This window comes from Paroedura picta, chromosome 2 (genome assembly GCF_049243985.1).
Source record: "Paroedura picta isolate Pp20150507F chromosome 2, Ppicta_v3.0, whole genome shotgun sequence".
In the NCBI taxonomy this organism is placed as follows: Eukaryota; Metazoa; Chordata; class Lepidosauria; order Squamata; family Gekkonidae; genus Paroedura; species Paroedura picta.
Genome location: NC_135370.1, coordinates 135,766,136 through 135,784,818, shown reverse-complemented (window position 1 = coordinate 135,784,818; position 18,683 = coordinate 135,766,136). Strand labels below are relative to the sequence as shown.

At 42.4% G+C, this 18,683-nt stretch overlaps 1 protein-coding gene across 1 annotated transcript in view; it reads left to right on the top strand.

Annotated features, from left to right (window-relative positions):
• The window catches only part of RYR3 (ryanodine receptor 3), a 367,896-nt gene that overhangs the window by 83,726 nt on the left and 265,487 nt on the right, over nt 1-18,683 (top strand). Inside the window, exons 4-8 of the mRNA XM_077322945.1 lie at nt 6,268-6,342; nt 8,174-8,252; nt 11,851-11,963; nt 13,054-13,153; nt 17,961-18,054. Of these exons, the coding sequence (XP_077179060.1) occupies nt 6,268-6,342; nt 8,174-8,252; nt 11,851-11,963; nt 13,054-13,153; nt 17,961-18,054 (461 nt within the window). The remainder of the gene's footprint in view (nt 1-6,267; nt 6,343-8,173; nt 8,253-11,850; nt 11,964-13,053; nt 13,154-17,960; nt 18,055-18,683) is intronic.

The window sequence follows — 18,683 nt, the reverse complement described above, 5'->3', positions numbered from 1 at the left end:
TTTTTGCATGTGGTACCAGGAATGTAAAAGCCTCTTTTGCACATGGTTCTTAACATTTCCTATAAAGCTGCCCTGACCTTCACTTTTTGTTTTGACTCCTGTGTGGCTAGCCATCAGAGATCTTCAACTCTACTGCATTTCAGTCCTGTCAGATTTGTTATTTCCAGAGGCAAGAGAGTAGAAATGCTTGTGTTTGCCTCGCCAATAGCAGAGTATACTTCTCAAACATTTTTGGTTACCTCTTCCTGATTTAAGGCAGAATGCAATGGAATAGTTCCTGTAGATGGAACAATGTGTTGCTGGCAGGAAGCATGTGTTCCTGCAGGGGCTGAATGCTGCTTTTGCCCAGCTGTCATAATTAGCTCACAGTGTGTGTGAGGTTTAAACTGAGTGTCTGATAGTATGATCCTAAACAGTTACACCCGTTTAAGCCCATCAAAATCAGTGTGCTTAGAAGGGTACAGCCTTGCTTAGGACAATGGCATGACTGGTAACTGTATGTATGCATTCAGCAGCTGAGGACTGCGTACCACAAGGTCAAGCATTATTCAATGCCAAAATCCAGGACTTGAATGTTTGCAGCTATGATAACGTATCCTCTGTAAGCATGAAATCCTAAAATTGCATTATTTTATTACATAGCATTGCAACATTTTATAAGTATCTGGCTTGTTTACTGTAGTACAGTTTAGAGGTTTTATTGCTGATGCTTTTCTTCCTTTTTTGTAATGAAGTTGGCTTTATTGCTTTACTGCTTGTGCATAGATGGCACTCTTATTCTATATACCACCATACAAGCCTGGGCTACAGGGTGGTTGTTGTTGTTGTTAGGTGCGAAGTCGTGTCCGACCCATCGCAACCCCATGGACAATGATCCTCCAGGCCTTCCTGTCCTCTACCATTCCCCGGAGTCCATTTAAGTTTGCCCCGACTGCTTCAGTGACTCCATCCAGCCACCTCATTCTCTGTCGTCCCCTTCTTCTTTTGCCCTCGATTGCTCCCAGCATTAGGCTCTTCCCCAGGGAGTCCTTCCTTCTCATGAGGTGGCCAAAGTATTTGAGTTTCATCTTCAGAATCTGGCCTTCTAAGGAGCAGTCAGGGCTGATCTCCTCTAGGACTGACCGGTTTGTTCGCCTTGCAGTCCAAGGGACTCGCAAGAGTCTTCTCTAGCACCAGAGTTCAAAAGCCTCAATTCTTTGACGCTCGGCCTTCCTTATGGTCCAACTTTCGCAGCCATACATTGCAACTGGGTGGTATAAAGGTAATTTAAAACAAAGACATAATTTACCAATACTGGGAGATGAAGCGTACTAACAGTGGATAAAGGAATTGTATGAGTGCTGCAGTTATTTCACTGGTATTTCACAGAAGGTATTACAGCTCTTCTCCTCTTGTTACATCTCCTTCTCCCTGACTTATAGTAAACTTGCGTGTCAGATCATTTCATTGCAGAGAACAGTAGTCTACAGTTAAGTTTAAATGAAGCAACAAAAATAATGATCAATAGTTTGAACATCAAATAAACGGTATGTGAGCTTTGATTATGGAGATAACAAACTTGGGGTGGGGGGGACCACTGGGCTGCAATAATTCTGAAAGAAAAATTAAATGGTTATCAGTTTTATCTCATTATTTTAATGCAACTTTCCCTCAATGTTCTTAGCTACTTATCATCCCTCATATTGCCCAGGAAAGCATGTTGTCAGTTTCTATACAAAGTCCCACAATTGCATTCCTAGACCATTTCTGCATGGAGGGGTAAAACGTGACTGGGTTGCTGCTTGCAAACATGAGATGGTTAACCTTGCGTTTGCAGCCCTCCACATGGGAGACCCTCTGCCCCATTATGGCTTTTTGCCTCCTGACAAGGCTGCAAGGGAAAACAAGCTGAATTTTCCCTCTGCTTCTTGGCTTATCAATCACAGCAAACCACCAATCACAGCACAGTAGTTCTCTTGTACTCATTAGACATGCATAGAATGTGAAACAGAAGTAGTGTGAAGGTGAAATATGGAAATGGGACAGATCCCAGATTAGGTAAAAACTCCTGATTAATACTGGCACATATGAACAGGTAATCTCTGCCATTGGGCAGGACTAGAGCTAGCTAGTGTGATTGGTTGCTTGGCTCTGAACAAGCACTCAAAAACAGGATCTTACACTGCCTCTTTCCCTATGTTCTCATGAAATTACAACTGATCTCCAGACTACTTCTGCTGGAGGAAATGGCAGCTTTGGCAGCTTCAGAGGAAAAACTCTACAGCATCACATCCAAAGTGAGCTCTTTCCCTTCCTGAAAGTCTGAGTTCCCCACAACACCCAAAAATATCCAGAAATTGCCCAAGACAGAGTTGGCAACCTACTCCTTCAAATTTGGAATGCATCTGACCACTGTCCTGAGCAATGTCAATCATAGTAAGTGTTAATCAGGGATCTTATCTAATCTGGGATCTGAAACACTTTTAAGCTACCATTATATCATTTAGTCTGTGATGGGCACAGTGGCAGATTCATGCTCCAGATAAGATGAGGTGGGGAAAGGTTATGTGCAATCTTGCAGCCCTGCTCTGGCTGCTTAACCATGATTACTTAGCCATGACTAATCAATTAACTTCTTTAACAACCCAAGAAATAAAATGAGTTTTCACTGATTGATGCAACATAAGCTAGCTGGATATGAGTTTTGGTGAGCATATATATTAAAGCACTTCAAAAGGAGTATCTCAAGCATGTGGAAACATTCCTAGCTGAGAAAAAACAGCAAACAACAGCATCTCAGTGATGCTTTTTTATTTGTTTATTTGGCCGAAAGTTATTATTTTCTGTGGCTGCACACATACATTGTTGAGTATTGTGTTGTTTTGCTATAACAGTAATTTGCAACTGAGTTGTCCAAATAAAGAAAATCTACTTGTGAATTATTGCTGTATCACGGTGATAACGCAATATCCAATGATTTGGGAAAGCTGAATATGAGACAATAGAAAATGTAGTTTTTCAGAATTCAGAAGTATACAGTTTGATACAAATCTCCAAATATCACATATATCACTTCCACACTTAGGTTAAATAGTATAATTAGACATAAATCAATATTTGAATTGTTGATTCACCTCTCATATGATCATTAAGTGTCTCTGGCGGAAATCTCATGCCAATTAACTGTAGCTGTTACTCTAGCCTGATATACGTAGCAGGATTGGCAATATTGCCAGAAAACCTTAGTAACATTTTAAAAATTCTCTTAATGCTCATGAGTTTCCATAGCAAATTACTTATCACTAGCCAATATCTCTTACTCATTGATATTTGCAAAAAAATGTCTGTCAATTTTGCCTGTAGAAACTGGACAAATCCTTCAATTCTTCAAATGACATTTATTTATTCATTTATTTATTTATTTGATTTCTATACCGCCCTTCCATAAGTCTCAGGAGCTGCTCAGTTGTCCACTAGGGTGCTTTTAAAAGCAGGAAATGCAAGCATTTTTAAAAAACTCTCTTGAGAGCAACCTCAACCTTCAAGCCAGTACACACACATATATCAACTAGAGGCAAAGCCCGTTGCACTCAGGAATACAACCAGCACTAGGATGCACACCTACTCTGTGGCCTTCCTGCGGGCTGGCTACATGGCAACAAAAGCTCCTGCCCACCCTTAGACTTTTGAGGCCCTACCTCCAAACCTCAGGGAACATTCCTGACGCAGGGGTCACCAGCCTTCGGGTGCGGCCTGGAAATCTAGAACTGGAGGTCATCTGCAGACTATAGAGAACAGCTCCCCAGGGGAAAATGGCTGTTTTTGAGGGGGGACTCTGCAATGACAACTCATCTCCAGGCTCCTGGATATGAAAGGGCTTCCTTGAGAGGGGGAAACTCTGTGGAGTGATCCCTGGTGTACTCAAAAAAGGAATTTGGGCACTTCTGTCTTCTAAAACCTGAAGAATCAGTTAAACTCAAGAAAATTTACCGAACTGTTTAGGAAACACTGAATCAAAAGCCTCTCATCTCAAAGATCCTAAGACTGTGTGAAAAATTTAAACTCTCAGTTTACTGAAAACATATGAGTTGGAGTTTGTAAAGTTAGTAAGTTACCTCAGAACTATTATTGATTTGCATCTGACATTTTATCCTTGATTTTACCAGACCGTTCCCCCTCCACGTTGCACAAAATATTTTTGAAAACTATGAAGCCTCTCATGTCCCATTTCAGAAGCTTAAATTCAGAGGGTGATGGTGTCTCTTCCCTCAGGTTCCTGGGCTGAGCCAGCATAAAAATACAATAATGTGACAAGGTTAGGACAACCATAGATCTTCAGGAAAGAAGAAAATAAAGGGCTGCTCAGTCAGAAGAGAAAAGGGAAATCATACATATGAGGAATCAAAGAGGTTGTCATAGCATTCAACAGTAGACATTTTCAAAAATTCTAATATTGACAACATCAGATATGAGCCCAAAATATGAAAAGGAATTCTCTTGTATTATTTAAGGTTTCTAGTCATGTAGTTTAAAGTGAGAAATAGCAACTGTGAAAGTGAAAATGTGGGTATAAATTAGTAATTCAGAAATTGTTGTCCTTCAGCTATCTAAAAACATTTCCAAAATCTTAAAGTTCTTATCTGCATATGGTACTCTTATTGACCATGTTCTTTAATCTGGTTTTCAGAGTGATAAATTCTTCAGTGAATCCTGTGGTAGCATAGTACCGTATAGTTTTTTTCCCCAAACCCTTTCCTTATAAAAACAACACTAATTTATGATGGAAAATTGACACATGCAATTCAAAATAAAATAATACAGATATTGAAGCATTTACTAAATCAAATGTTCATCAATATATCAGTCTCCTGTAATGATAATTTAGAATCATGATCATAAGTTTTATTTTATTTTTAATGCTTCTGGAAAGTTTATAAGAAAGGTAAGAAGTAGTTTTATATTTTTAAGTATGAGAGGGATCACTGCTGTAACTGTTTTAACCATCAACCCTCCAAATAATCCAGGATTGGTTCAGAGGCAAAAGCTAGGATGGGGGTGGGGGATTTCCCAAAGCCTCTCCTGTTGTTTTGAAATCACTGGGTATCTCAGGCTGCAAATTTCAAGGGATGGACTGTGACCCTTTACAATCTGTACCACTGTTGCTGTTTGCAGATGGAAGGAGTGGCTGGCTTGACTTCTGCTGTGCTGAAATGCCACCATGGTGCTGCATCTCCCACCACACCAAAGATTTGCAATGTAGTCCTACACAGCATTTCCCCAGGCTAAACTCATTAGAATCAGTGGGTTAAGATTTATTCTTCTATGAATTTACTTTATTTATAGCACACCTTTCTGACTCAGTCCCACTCAGAAAACAATGCAATCAAATAGCATGAGCTATCTAAAAAGCAATACAATAGGCTTATGTTTTGAAAAATAAGCAGCAGTGTACAGTGTCAAACAATGTAAAAACTGGAATTACAGAAATAGAAAAAACGTGGTAAGTGCAATAATTAATACAATTAATAGATAATATATACTATGCATGGTAGCACAGATGCAGTACTTCCCCCCTTCTAGAAGTACCTTTGTGAACCATTGCATTCTTCTGTAGCTGTATTACCTTAATAAAAATGCCTTCATAAGCAATTCTGGGAGTGTGGGATAGCAGCTCTGCATAGGATTGCAGTGTAAGTGATACAAGGAGTTCTGCCAGGTCCTGTATTGACTTTATGCTCAGTCTGAGTGTCCATTATTGTATCGCTCCTTGCTTGACTTTTGCCAGCAGTGCTGACTATTCCTTAACCAAGGCAACAAAACAACCATTTCATCACAGTCAGAATACCTTATTTGAAATATGGCTATACACTGAGGTCCTGAAATGCTAACTTTCTATAGGTGGGGTTTAAAAAGGAAGGGGGGGTTAATATTCATTTGTGCAATCCTTTACTAGCATTTTGAAGTTTTATTCTCTGAAAAAGACTGAGCATACATGAATAGAAATCTGGCATAATCCTGGGGTTACTAGTAACCCTGGTTGAGAATGACTGACATAGATCTACTCACTCATCAATTTCCATTTAAACAGTTTTGGCTTAATTGGGAGGTACAATGTCAGAACCTTGATACTAAGACATTTTGGCATCATTGTAAATGTACATGACAAACTAAGTATCTTGGGATGATCCAAATTTAATAGCTTCACTGTTATTTCTCACTCTGAATGTAGTGAAGTCTATTAGTGTATATGCCTTTTGATTACTGAGATTTCTCTATAATATTCTACAGGCAGCCCAAGGAGGTGGTCATAGAACACTGCTGTATGGTCATGCCATTCTACTTCGTCACTCCTTCAGTGGAATGGTAAGTTCTTCACTAATCAAGGGCAAGTCTTTTACATTGGGAATAGAAAGATGAAGACAGGTACTTATCTGTTACTAGGTGAGATGAGCAGGAGGAATGGGATAACAAGACTCTTCCCAAAAGTAGACTCTAGATTACTCTGCTCCTAGATGCCTACTGCAGGGAGGGCATTATGCCACACTGCCACCTAGTTGTTGGTCTGGAGCTAATTGACCCAACCACACAAGAAGCCTGTGCCTCGCTCTCCCCCATTTGCCCCCAGGAGGTGTACACATGGGAGAGATGAAGGACAGGCAGTCAAAACTTTCCACTGTTATAGTGTGTGTGTCAATCATTGTCACACGGGGCAAACTCCGCTTTGTTATATTTGAGTGCCCCCCCATCCAAGCCCGAAATCTTTTTTGAACTTTCCCCCTCTCACTGGGTGGGTGTAAATCACACACTGGCAGGGATGTTCTGAGTTTCTGTTTTTCACACACACACAAAAATTCCCCAGAGCATAATAATGCAAAAACACCTTTTATATACATACATACATACATACATATTTATATATATTTATATATATTTGTATATATTTATATATATTTTAATGCTTCCTTTGGCTTCGCAGCACGGCTCTGATCAGTGCTTTAGAAAAAGGGCAGGAGAGGTTACAGAGGGAGGATAATGGAAATGACACACTGGAGTGGTGGTATAGTTGCAAGGCTAGGGAAAGCAACAATGATGGTTTGGATTTTTCCGTTTATGCACAGCTCAGCCCTGACTTACACACTGATGGATCCTGGGCCAAAAAAGCAGCAACTGAGGCCTGAGTCAGTCCAGGCCTGACACTACTCTGGACTGGGAATTAGCCCCACACACAAATAGGCAATGAGGCCAATCAAATCCCTCATGTGGAAGCAGTACCTGCCCCCCCCCATTGAGCCAAGAAATTATTCCTACTATTTCTCTGTCCTTGTTTGAAACTGCCCTCCCCCCTTTCCCATTCACTGCCCACCATCACTGCCAAAGAAATCTCCCTCTAAGTAAGGAAGCTTGATGCTTGGACTGGAGAACTGGGACAAGCTGCACCTCTTGCTTTCCTTGTCCTTCCTTTTCACCTGCAGAGTATATTCCATGCCATCTCCAGGAGTAGCAAATGTGAGGTTCAAGAATACCTCCATTCTGCTTAATATTAACCTTTATATTAACCTTTCCCCTCTCTGTCCTATTGCATAATCAGGGTCTTCACCAGCATTTAGCTTTGCATTGCCTTAAATTGTCTTGTGGTTATGGTCAATAGAACCTAGTCTTGTTTAGTAGAAACTATATATATAGTTATATATATATACCTTTTCAAAACAGCAGGAGCAATCCACTAGACTGTCACTCACCACGTGAGCCTACTGTTGCCCAGCAACCATTGCTGAACAGTATCAACCAGGCATCATTCACTTCAGAAAACCTATAATCAAGATGTATCCTTTAAAAAGGGAAAAGGAACCATTTATTGAAGAAACTGTTCTATAAAAAGATACTAAATTGATGTGTTGATGTTTAAAATACAAGCAAAAAAATAGGGCTTCAATGATTCCTGAATAATGGCATTTAAAATAGATTCTCTTTAAAGTTACTCATCCTAATCTGGTGCTCACTAGTAGGTATGGGGACTTCAACAGAATTCTAATCTATTCTGTTCTAGAATTTAATATCTGCAAGGGCTTCCCTGTTTATGTGATTCTAGGTATCTAATCCACATATACAAAGTAATATAGAAAGAGATTAGGCCCCTGCAGACTTGAGAACAAGACTGTATAGGACATAATTAATTTCAATTGATGTTTTTCAGTATTTGACATGTTTGACTACATCAAGGTCTCAGACAGATAAACTTGCATTTGATGTGGGGCTACAAGAGAATGCAGCAGGTATGTATGTCCTGCAAACCATGACCCCTTCTACCTTAACCTCATGTATACAGTGATGTAACCCTTTTTCATATCTGCCAATCCTCTTTGTTCCCTGGTGGTTTGTCAGATAATACTAGCAACAGCAAATCAAGGCGCTCTGAACTTTCAGTGGGAGGGGGGAAAAGAGCTGTTTAACTGCTGTTTGGGTCAGATATGGTTTCCAGGTTCCTTAGGTAGGATATGGATCTTGCTCTGTCTCCAGTTACTGCAAGTGAATGTAGGCTGTTTAGTCAAGTGACCAGCTTAGTTTGATTCCTTTCTCCTTCACATGCAACTAGCTAGGTGAACTCACAGTCCTGTTAGAGATGTGCTCACAGAGCAGTTTCTTTCAGAACTCACCGACCTCACAGGGTGTCTGTTGTGAGGAGAGGAAGGAAAGGCAATTGAAAGCCACTTTGAGATGCCTTTGGGCAGTTAAAAGCCTTTGGGCAGAGACTTATATATAGTCTCTCATGGTTATTTAGAAGCTATGGGACAGGTAGAAGTCTGCAATTTAAAAAGGCTTTCACAGGATCTGAAAGGTCAGGAAATCTATGGAACAGTCCTTATAGTCCAAGATAGTCTGGCAGTTATAGGTATTCACTCTTCCTCCTCCTTCCTATTATTATTATCATTATAATCCCACATAAAACAGCAAAACCCCATTACAAACCCCATTAATATTAAAGCCAGCATGGTGGTAAAAATTATCATCCTTCCCACAGCCAGTATGACTGCTGCTCGGGGCACCAGAGGGACTGCACCTATCAACAACCACAAGTGTGATGATAAGCTTAAGATGGAAGTATCTTCCAGGGGAGCCTGTCTGAACTTCCATGCCCTGGCCTAAACTGTAGACCTGGTGGAAGAACTCCATCTTACGCTGTTTCACCTTCCCACACCCAGGTCTTGGTCATGCAAGCAAGGTCTGTCCCCGACTCTGTAAAAAAAAAAGTTGCAGAGTCGAGACCTTGTTGTTAATCTACCTTGCATTGCACAGCACTAAAATCAGATCTGCCCTAGCCTCCAATCTCACACATCTGGGGATGGGACAGAAGTTAGGAGCGAGCATGCCCGGGCCCAAGGCCATGTCTCCATGACTGGGGCCCATATGAATATATACATATAAATATAAAATTGGTCCTGAACATCAACAGATTTACTTTCCCCTCAGTGTAAAGTAAGCTCTTTTCCTGTGTTATAGCTGTTTTCCTCCTTGTTTATAAGGCCAGAAAAGGTTATAAATGGGTTTTACTGAGAAAAGGCAATGGGTACTTCAGGAACATCATTGTTAATTACTTTGAGAATGGCAAGCTATTAATAGTGTCAAACACTGACAGACCTGTAACGAATATTTCACAGCTGTGTTTGTTGGTGTGATGGGAAAGTGTGGTGTGAGCAATTTCTCCCCAAAAAGAAACATGTACCATCAAGAGGTCAGGGGCTCTAGATTGAGTGAGTGTTTTCCCCCAAAAAAACTTATTTCTGCCTGCCACTCCAAATCATCAGAAGTTATTTTGTTATTCAGTGTTAGGTCCAACACTTGAATGCAACCAAATAGCTAGATAAACTGGGCTGGAAAGGGCTGATAAACTTCCTAATATAGGTATCTACTTGGAACTGTAAAATCAGGGTGTTAACTATCTGGCAGAGTATATTAAATCATTGGTCAGCCTCATTCTGTACAATGGTTCATAAATTGTGTAGACCCACCATGGTATGAGGAAGCACCCTATACCTGTTCAGACATTCTGTAAGGCCCATTATACACGGAGGGGAAGGTCCGCATTCGGGGTGGAATGGCGTTGCCTAAAATCACTGATAACGCACGGCGCCGGCTGCAACCGGCCACAGATTCGATGCAGGCTGCCGAAAAAGCCGCGTTAGCAAAACGCGGAAGAAAGCGGAGCTTCCGGGCAACCAGGGCGCAACCAGAAGCGGCCCCGGAGTCATCGTGTGCATAATCGGTCACTCTGGGTTTTGCCGCTGTTGCGTCCCATCCCGTGCGTAAGTGGTTTGCTTCGCTCCTTCCCCCTCCGCATTTTCCATGTGACCCGAAATTGCCGTTTCGGCAGCCGTGCATAATAAGCCTAGGAGAATTAACTAATTGTTATTATGTTTCGAGTTTAGATGAGAATTTTATTAACACTGGAAAATTTTCATCTGCCTTTATTGTAAAAGAAAAAAAATCAGTTTAATTAGATACTGCTACATGGACAGAAAACTTTAAAGAACATGATGGGGCCAGCAGTAAATGGTGGGGTGGAAGCTGTTGATCAGTGGCATTGATAGTTTTATTTCTCATATGTTTTTGTGAACTACAACTGAATTTGAGGGGTCTGATTGGCTGTTTTAGCAAAGAATTATCATGTGGCTGTATTTGGATGCTGTGACACAGTTTACTAATTTAACAGGATTAACTTTTGCTTATATATTCCCACTGTCATGATGGTCAGTTCATAGTCTGACAAAGACTGCTTGCACTCGAAAGCTCACACCTTGACTAAATCTTTGTTGGTCTTAAAGGTGCTACTGGACTCTGATTTTAGTGTTTGAAAGCATAATTGTTATTGTAACTATTTAAAATAATTTGTGATGCTCTTGTGTAGCAAAAAAATTTACATGACGTGTAGATTTAGTTCTAAACATACTTGTATGTTCACAAAGGTTTAAATTGAAGATAAGGACCTGGTTAACAGAATAGTAAATAGGACATCCATGTAGTTAGAATCTTCTTTGTGACTTAAGCTGTTGGTTCTGGTTACTACTTTTGTCTGTTTATTTATTTATCAAATTTGTATACTGCCGCTCCCAGAAACTGGCTCACAGCGATTCACATAATACATAAAAACACAACATAGAAAGTAAATTATCCCCATAATAACAATAAAATCCCCTGAATATTATATCCTTATAATAATATTCCCACAATAGCAATAACAGCTCAGCAAGAAACAAAAGATGTCGATAAAAGATATAGCTCCTCTCCCCATGGCTCATAGCCAAGGTTGTCAGCAGGTTACAATCACAATGCATTTGGTGGGGAAAACTTGGGGATAGATGGGCCACATCCAGGCCCAGTTTAATACCAGGATCAGGAAGAAGGGACCCGATCTTCAATCCCAGGGCCTCTACGGCCTCAACCAAAAGCCTAGTGGAAGAGCTCCATTTTCCAGGCCCTGCGGAACTGAATACTCCTTCAGGATCCACAGCTCTTCTGAGAGCTCATTCCATCAGGTAGGGGCCAGAACTGAAAAAGCCTGGTTAAGGCCAAGCATGCCTCCCGGGGTCCCAGGACCATCAGTAAATTCATACCCGCAGAGCGAAAAGCAAGCTGTATGAGTGGAGATCTTTGTTTTACAATGCCTCAGCTCACAATGGTCAAAGGCTTGGCTGAGCAGCTAGAGATGACTCCCCTACCCTGGCAGTTACCTTCCTCCCCTCCACAGAACCCTTCCTCTATTTGGTGGGCTGAATGTGTATATTGAATTTTGATTTCATTTGTATCTGGTCTCAATTGTAGATGAAAAACAGAATAATAACCAATAGATAATATTAGCACCTCTGTGTACTATAGGTGAAGCTTGCTGGTGGACCATACATCCTGCTTCTAAGCAAAGGTCTGAAGGAGAAAAGGTCCGTATTGGAGATGACCTTATCTTAGTTAGTGTGTCCTCTGAAAGATACCTGGTAAGGATCTATGAGTCTTTGTTACTGTTTTGTTCCCTCCAACAGTGTTGTCATTTTTAATTTTTGTCCTTACTTTCACAGACTCTTATCTGTGTTTCTTATACAAATGGCCTTCCTTTTGACAGAATTGTTACCTCAAAGTAGGCAGGAGTTCTGTGGGTGGGGTGGGGTGGGGGGAACCTGGAAATTTCTCTATAGGAATCTACTTATATCTTATGATAAAGCCATAGAGCTTCTAATAATTCCTAGAAAGGACTGGCATCACTTCCATGTTTTCCTCAAACATGATGTCACACTGTTGGCCCTTGTAATTAAAAAAAAATCTCCTGCTACTGCTCTGAGGGAAGAAAGGATTGTTGGTGCCATGCCAAGAGGCTTGGCAACCCTGTCCCAGCCTTTCCCTAAAATAAAAAACTATTTGCAGAACTTGATATAGTGTTCTGGAAGAATGGTGTATTCGGTGGGTATGGGCTGGAAAGAGATTTTGATTGCTAAAAGAAAGAAGTGAAGGAAATTAGTAGATATCATGCAATAATTTTAGAAAAGAAAAGGCTGATTTTATTTCATGTTGAAGTACTGCGGTTTATTTAAAATATGCAAACCTCCCCAAGATTAGTCTGAACAAGACAATTGTTGAATCTTGGCATTATTTCACCTCTTCTTACAAACCACAAGCTCTTTAGAGAAAGGGCAAGTATAAATTATATACAGCTATTCGTTTTTACTTTGTCCTTCCTCCAAAGAGCTCAGGATGGCATACATTAATTTGTGGGAAGTCTGTACTAGAGTTGCCAACTCCAAAGTGGGAAATGCCGGAGATTTGGGGTTGGATCCTGGAGAGGGCAGGTTTCGAGGAGGGGAGGGACATCAATGGGTTATAATGCTCTAGAATTTAACCCCCAAAGCAGCCATTTACACCAGAGTAACTGATCTGTATAATTTAGAGATCAGTTGTAATTTGGTGAGACCTCTAGGTACCACCTGGAGGTTGGCAACCCTAATCTATTCCTTTTTTGCATCCATTTGAGATTTTATTACTTCCAACATGCTTTTACATTGTTTCGTTTGTGAACTTGCATTTTGTTTTCAGCATCTCTCTGTATCATATGGAAACATACAGGTGGATGCGTCTTTTATGCAAACACTATGGAATGTGCACCCCACACGTTCAGGAAGTAACATTGAGGAAGGTTTGTTGATTTATGCTTTTGATAGTGTCTAAAATTGCATGATGTGTCTGCTTTTACTGCAAAGTTTTGTGCTGCTGCATACAAATGTGCAGCCACGACTTACCACAGCCGCCAATTGACAAGGTGGTGTCAGAGTCAGCAAGATGGGCCATCACTGAGCTGGGGCTGCAGTGGGTGTGCATGTCAGCTGGGTTGGGGGCAGGGCCTGTGGCACCTATTTAAGGCGCCATGAGGCAGGGCCCGGCCTCTCCACTGACAACAGCCACCTGGACAGCTTCCCACCCTAGTTATTGTTTTCTATGGTTTTTGCATCATGGTTTACGCCTAGCAGTATAAAGGATCGGGAGAAAAGAGCCCATGGCTTTCAGGGCTTTAGTTTGCATACTGGAGCCCTGAGTGAGTGGGTCTCCATAACAGACTGGCTCGAGAAGGAGTGCAGCCTACCCGGCTGGGTAGTCCAGGGGCTCTGAGCTAGGTGGCTGGGTGGCTGAATGAAGTGGGCATCCGTCAGCCATCTGCAAAGCCACCTTCTGAGGAGATGGACTCTGGGAGTGAGGAGCCTGCCCTCCCAGCTGGGATGAATACAGGTACCAGTGCACTCCCAGAGCCAAACATGGACAGCTGGATGGCTGATGGGAGGGCTCTACTTCTCGTGCCTAGCCAACCATCTAGCTGGATGTTTTTGTAACAACAATAAAAGCTGTTGCCTTGTTAATGCCAATTGGAGTTGTGTCTTGCTTGCCCAATATTATTATTATCATTATCATTATCATTATCATTATCATTATCATTATCATTATCATTATCATTATCATTATCATTATCATTATCATTATCATTATCATTAGATTTATAGCCGGCCACTCCCTTGCGGCTCGTGGCGGGTAACAATATCGCAAATCCCCATTAAAACCCCATAAAACAATAATAACATTGCCAATATTGCCGGCATAGCAAGAATGGCAGCTCAACTCCCCCCCCTCCCTCCCACTACTAGCGGGTGGAGAGGAGGTCCTGATGATGTTTTGCTTCGGGTCCAGAACCCGAGTCCCCGGGGGAGGCATAGATCTATTATCAGCCCCGGCCTCAACCATAAACCTGGCGGAAGAGCTCCATCTTGCAGGCCCTGCGGAACGTTGAAAGATCCCGCGGGGCCCGCAGCTCTCCCGGGAGCTCATTCCACCAGGTCGGGGCCAGGACCGAAAAGGCCCTGGCCCTGGTCGAGGCCAGGTGTGCTTCCCTAGGGCCAGGAACGACCAACAGGTTTTCACCCGCAGAGCGCAAGGCCCTGCGAGGGGCATAGGGCAATAGGCGGTCCCTCAGGTATGTGGGTCCCAACTCGCATAAAGCCTTGAAGGTTAGAACCAGAACCTTGAACCGGATCCGGGCAGCAAATGGCAACCAGTGCAGCTGCCTCAGCACTGGCTGGATGTGGGCCCTCCAAGATGTGCCAGTGAGGACCCTAGCAGCTGCGTTTTGCACTAGCTGAAGTTTCCAGATCAAGGACAAGGGAAGGCCCGTGTAGAGCGAGTTACAGAAATCTATTCTGGAGGTGACCGTTGCAGGGATCACTGTGGCTAAGTGTTCGGGGGACAGGTAGGACGCTAATAGTTGGGCCTGGCGAAGGTGGAAAAACGCCTGGCTCGCTACTTTTTTGACCTGCGCCTCCAAAGTCAGGGAGGCATCAATGGCCACACCCAAGTTCCTGGCCTGGGACGTGATGGTGAGTTGCGTCCCTGCCAGGGTGGGTAAGCGCGCTTCCTGGTCCTGCCCCCTACGTCCCAGCCACAGGACCTCCGTCTTGGAGGGGTTGAGTTTCAGCCGACTCTGCTCGAACCATTCTGTCACTGCTTCCAAACATCTGGCGAATGGTTCCGGGGGGGAGTCCGGGCGGCCGTCCATGAGGAGATAGAGCTGGGTGTCATCAGCGTACTGGTGGCAACCCAGTCCAAAACTCCGTACCAGCTGGGCCAGAGGGCGCATAAAGATGTTGAATAATGTGGGGGAGAGGACCGCACCCTGAGGGACCCCACAAGGGAGTCTATAGGAACGCGAGAACTCATCTCCCACTGCAACCCTCTGGGTCCGGTCCTGGAGAAAGGAGCGTATCCAGCGTAACGCTGTGCCCCGTATCCCCGTGCCGGCAAGGCGGTGGACCAACAGCTCGTGGTCCACGATGTCAAAAGCGTCCGACAGGTCCAGAAGAACCAGCACTGCCGACCCGCCCTTATCCAGCTGGCGACGGAGGTCATCCAACAGGGTGACCAGCACCGTCTCTGCCCCCTGCCAGTCAAAATTCATCACCTTATGACACCAAGGCAGGGAATAACTACTCCACTTCTAATTAGCATCCTCCAGAAGACACACTCATTCATATGGAGAGAGAGAGTTCCATTGAGGACCTAAGCCTGCCATTTAAAGAGACAGGTTCGTTATATAATACCTTCTCTTGGTAACTAAAGGATTTGCTATGTCACAAAGCAAGGAAAAGCATCCACCCAAGTTCAGTAGGTCACTGATTCATGAGAATTTTATAACAACAGATTAGAATCATAGAATCATAGAGTTGGAAGGGGCCATACAGGCCATCTAGTCCAACCCACTGCTCAATGCAGGATCAGCCCTAAGCATCCTAAAGCATCCAAGAAAAGTGTGTATCCAACCTTTGCTTGAAGATTATCTTGTTTCATGTAGCTTGGGAAATTATACATGATTCCTGCCCTTGCATTCTCAGAAGTAGTTTACCCAGAGAAAGGCTGACTGGTACCAACTGAACCAAAATCACCCACTGAGCTTCAAAGCAGAGCAGGGTTTTGAATCCAGGTTTTCTTGATACTTCAACAGTCTAACCATAAGACATGCTGGTTGGTACACCCTGGTCCACTAAGTGACCCTTCCTAAAACACAGGTACTCAGAGTGGTAGTTATTTTAATGGAAATTCAGACCAACACAGCTACCCACTTGTAAAAATGAAAGTAAAAGAAAATAATTGTAGATGCTAGAATATGCATCCAGTAATGATTGGGTTGAAGAGCCTCTTGTGGTGCAGTGGTACGGCAGCAGACATGCAGTCTGAAAGCTCTGCCCATGAGGCTTGGAGTTCGATCCCAGCAGCCGGCTCAAGGTTGACTCAGCCTTCCATCCTTCTGAGGTCAGTAAAATGAGTACCCAGCTTGAATGATAGCAGATGAGGAGAATAAAAGGTAGAAAGAATGTTGTGAAGTTGTACGGGAGACATTACATAGCAACAAGACAGCTATAATTTTGAAATTGTGGACAATATGGAAAACAAACTTCCAGTCATTCAAGGTGGTGCATAACCTTTGTATCAAAGGCAGGTAAATGCAAGTTACTATGGCATGACATTAGTACTTGATGACATTAGATGAACTGTTTTGTGTCTGAAGAATGAGTACGCTTAAATTGGTAATGTGGAAAAGCCACGGAACAGCTATGTGGACAATTGCGGTTGGTCCCAAAGAGGATAACTTTTCTATCTCACCTCACCCTCTGAATCAGCCAGAATGAATGAAAAACTTCTCAATAGAACATAATCCTAAAAGAAGTGTTAAGTTCTTGATATTGTGTTTATTCCCTTTCTCCATTCTGCAATATGTGCATCAACATAAACTGATGTTCTAGGAATTCTTCAGATCTCTGTAGATAGGAGCTGGAGAAGGTTATGTGAGAAGCTATGAGGAGCCAGAGCATTTGCAAATACTTTGCTAGTTGATTTCACCTGTATTGAGCTTGAAATGAGAATTATTTGAACAGTTTTCTGATGGCAATATTCTATGTAGGTGCATAATATCTAGATTGCTGTTTCTTTTGCAGTGCTACTCTTTAAGCATACGCATTAGCTTGATAGCTATTCAACAGAGAAGTTCAAAATAGTTCACAGTGAGGTGCTGATGAATCATTTTGTCCTCTTTTTGCTGAGAAATAAAGTGCCTTCTTTTGTTGTGAACTCTTATGTTAAATTGATTGGAAAGCTGCTTTCCATTAAAATTCAACTCTGTAGCACAGTCAACTTGTTTACTCTCTCCAGATCTCCTGCCACCACTATGCAGTACTGGTTACTGTATAAATGATTGATTTTGTGAAACAGGGATGGCTTGAGAAAATTTTGTGAAAGGGCATGTTAAATCTCTGGTGGTGACATGTTTGAATAATTTAGATAACTCGCTCTTTAAGCTACACTACCATATTCTGAACTTCTCTTTTACTGAAGAATTTTTACTCTGTAGTAAGTCACTTTAGGTTTTCATTAACCTATATCCAAGTTTTGCCCTGGAAAAAATACATGAGGAGAGAGCCAGCTTGGTTTAGTGGTTAGGAGTGTGGATTTCTAATCTGGCAAGCCGGATTTGATTCCCTGCTTCTCCTCCACATGCAACCAGCTGGGTGACCTTGGGCTCTCCACAGCACTGACAAAGCTGTTCTGACCAAGCAGTAATATCACGGCTCTCTCAGCCTCACCTACCTCACAGGGTGTCTGTTGTGGGGAGAGGAATGGGAAGGCGACTGTAAGCCGCTTCAGGTAGAGAAAAGCAGCATATAAGAACCAGCTCTTCTTCTTCTTCATTGCACTCTCTGGCCCAAATCAAGAGAAGCACAGGGAGAGATCTGGATTAAAGGCTGCTCCCCAGGAGAGGTTTTAGTCACTGCTATAGTGCCCCTGGGTGCCACATTTGGGAACTCTGTCCTAAGATTTATGTAGATTTATGCAGCTACTGCCCGACATTAAGTTTGCCAGATGGTACTGCTACTGCTTTCACAAATGTAATGAATATCGTTCCCCTCTAGGATATCTTCTTGGAGGACATGTATTACGTTTATTTCATGGTCATGATGAATGTTTGACAGTCCCATCTACAGAACAGAATGATTCACCCCACAAGTGAGTTATACTGCATATGTTTTACTTTCCTGCATTTTATTTGAAAAAGCTATGGCTATGGTGGATAAGTGAGAATTTGAACTCACATCTAGTAGTGCATTCTAATCACTACAGTACAATGACTCATCAATTAATGCAGGTAATCAAAGATGTCAGTATTAGATCTAGCCATGCACAAATCCAAATTGGGTCCTAATTTTTTCAGTGGCCATACAGTAACAAGTAAGAAAAAGACACACCTAGTATAATATGACTAAAATGAATAAAATGCTTTTCTAGGCAAAATGTCAAATCTAAACAAACAAACCATAACATGTGGAGAAAAAGAAATACGACACATCATAAATACATTGCAAATTGTACATAGCTAGCAGTAAGACATGCAACACCCAACCTTCTAATCACCTGAACTCTAGCCCATCTAGTTAAAAGATGCACCATCTAAGGGCCTTATTATACGCTGCTGTTTCCTGAGTATTGCCCCAGGTCTAGGGTTGCCAACTCCAGATTGGGGAAAGTGGTTTTTGGGAGGGGAGGGACGTCAGTGAGGTAGAATGCCATAGAGTTCAGCCTCCATTTTCTCTGATGGAACTGATCGCTGTGGTCTGGAGATCAGACATAATTCCCAG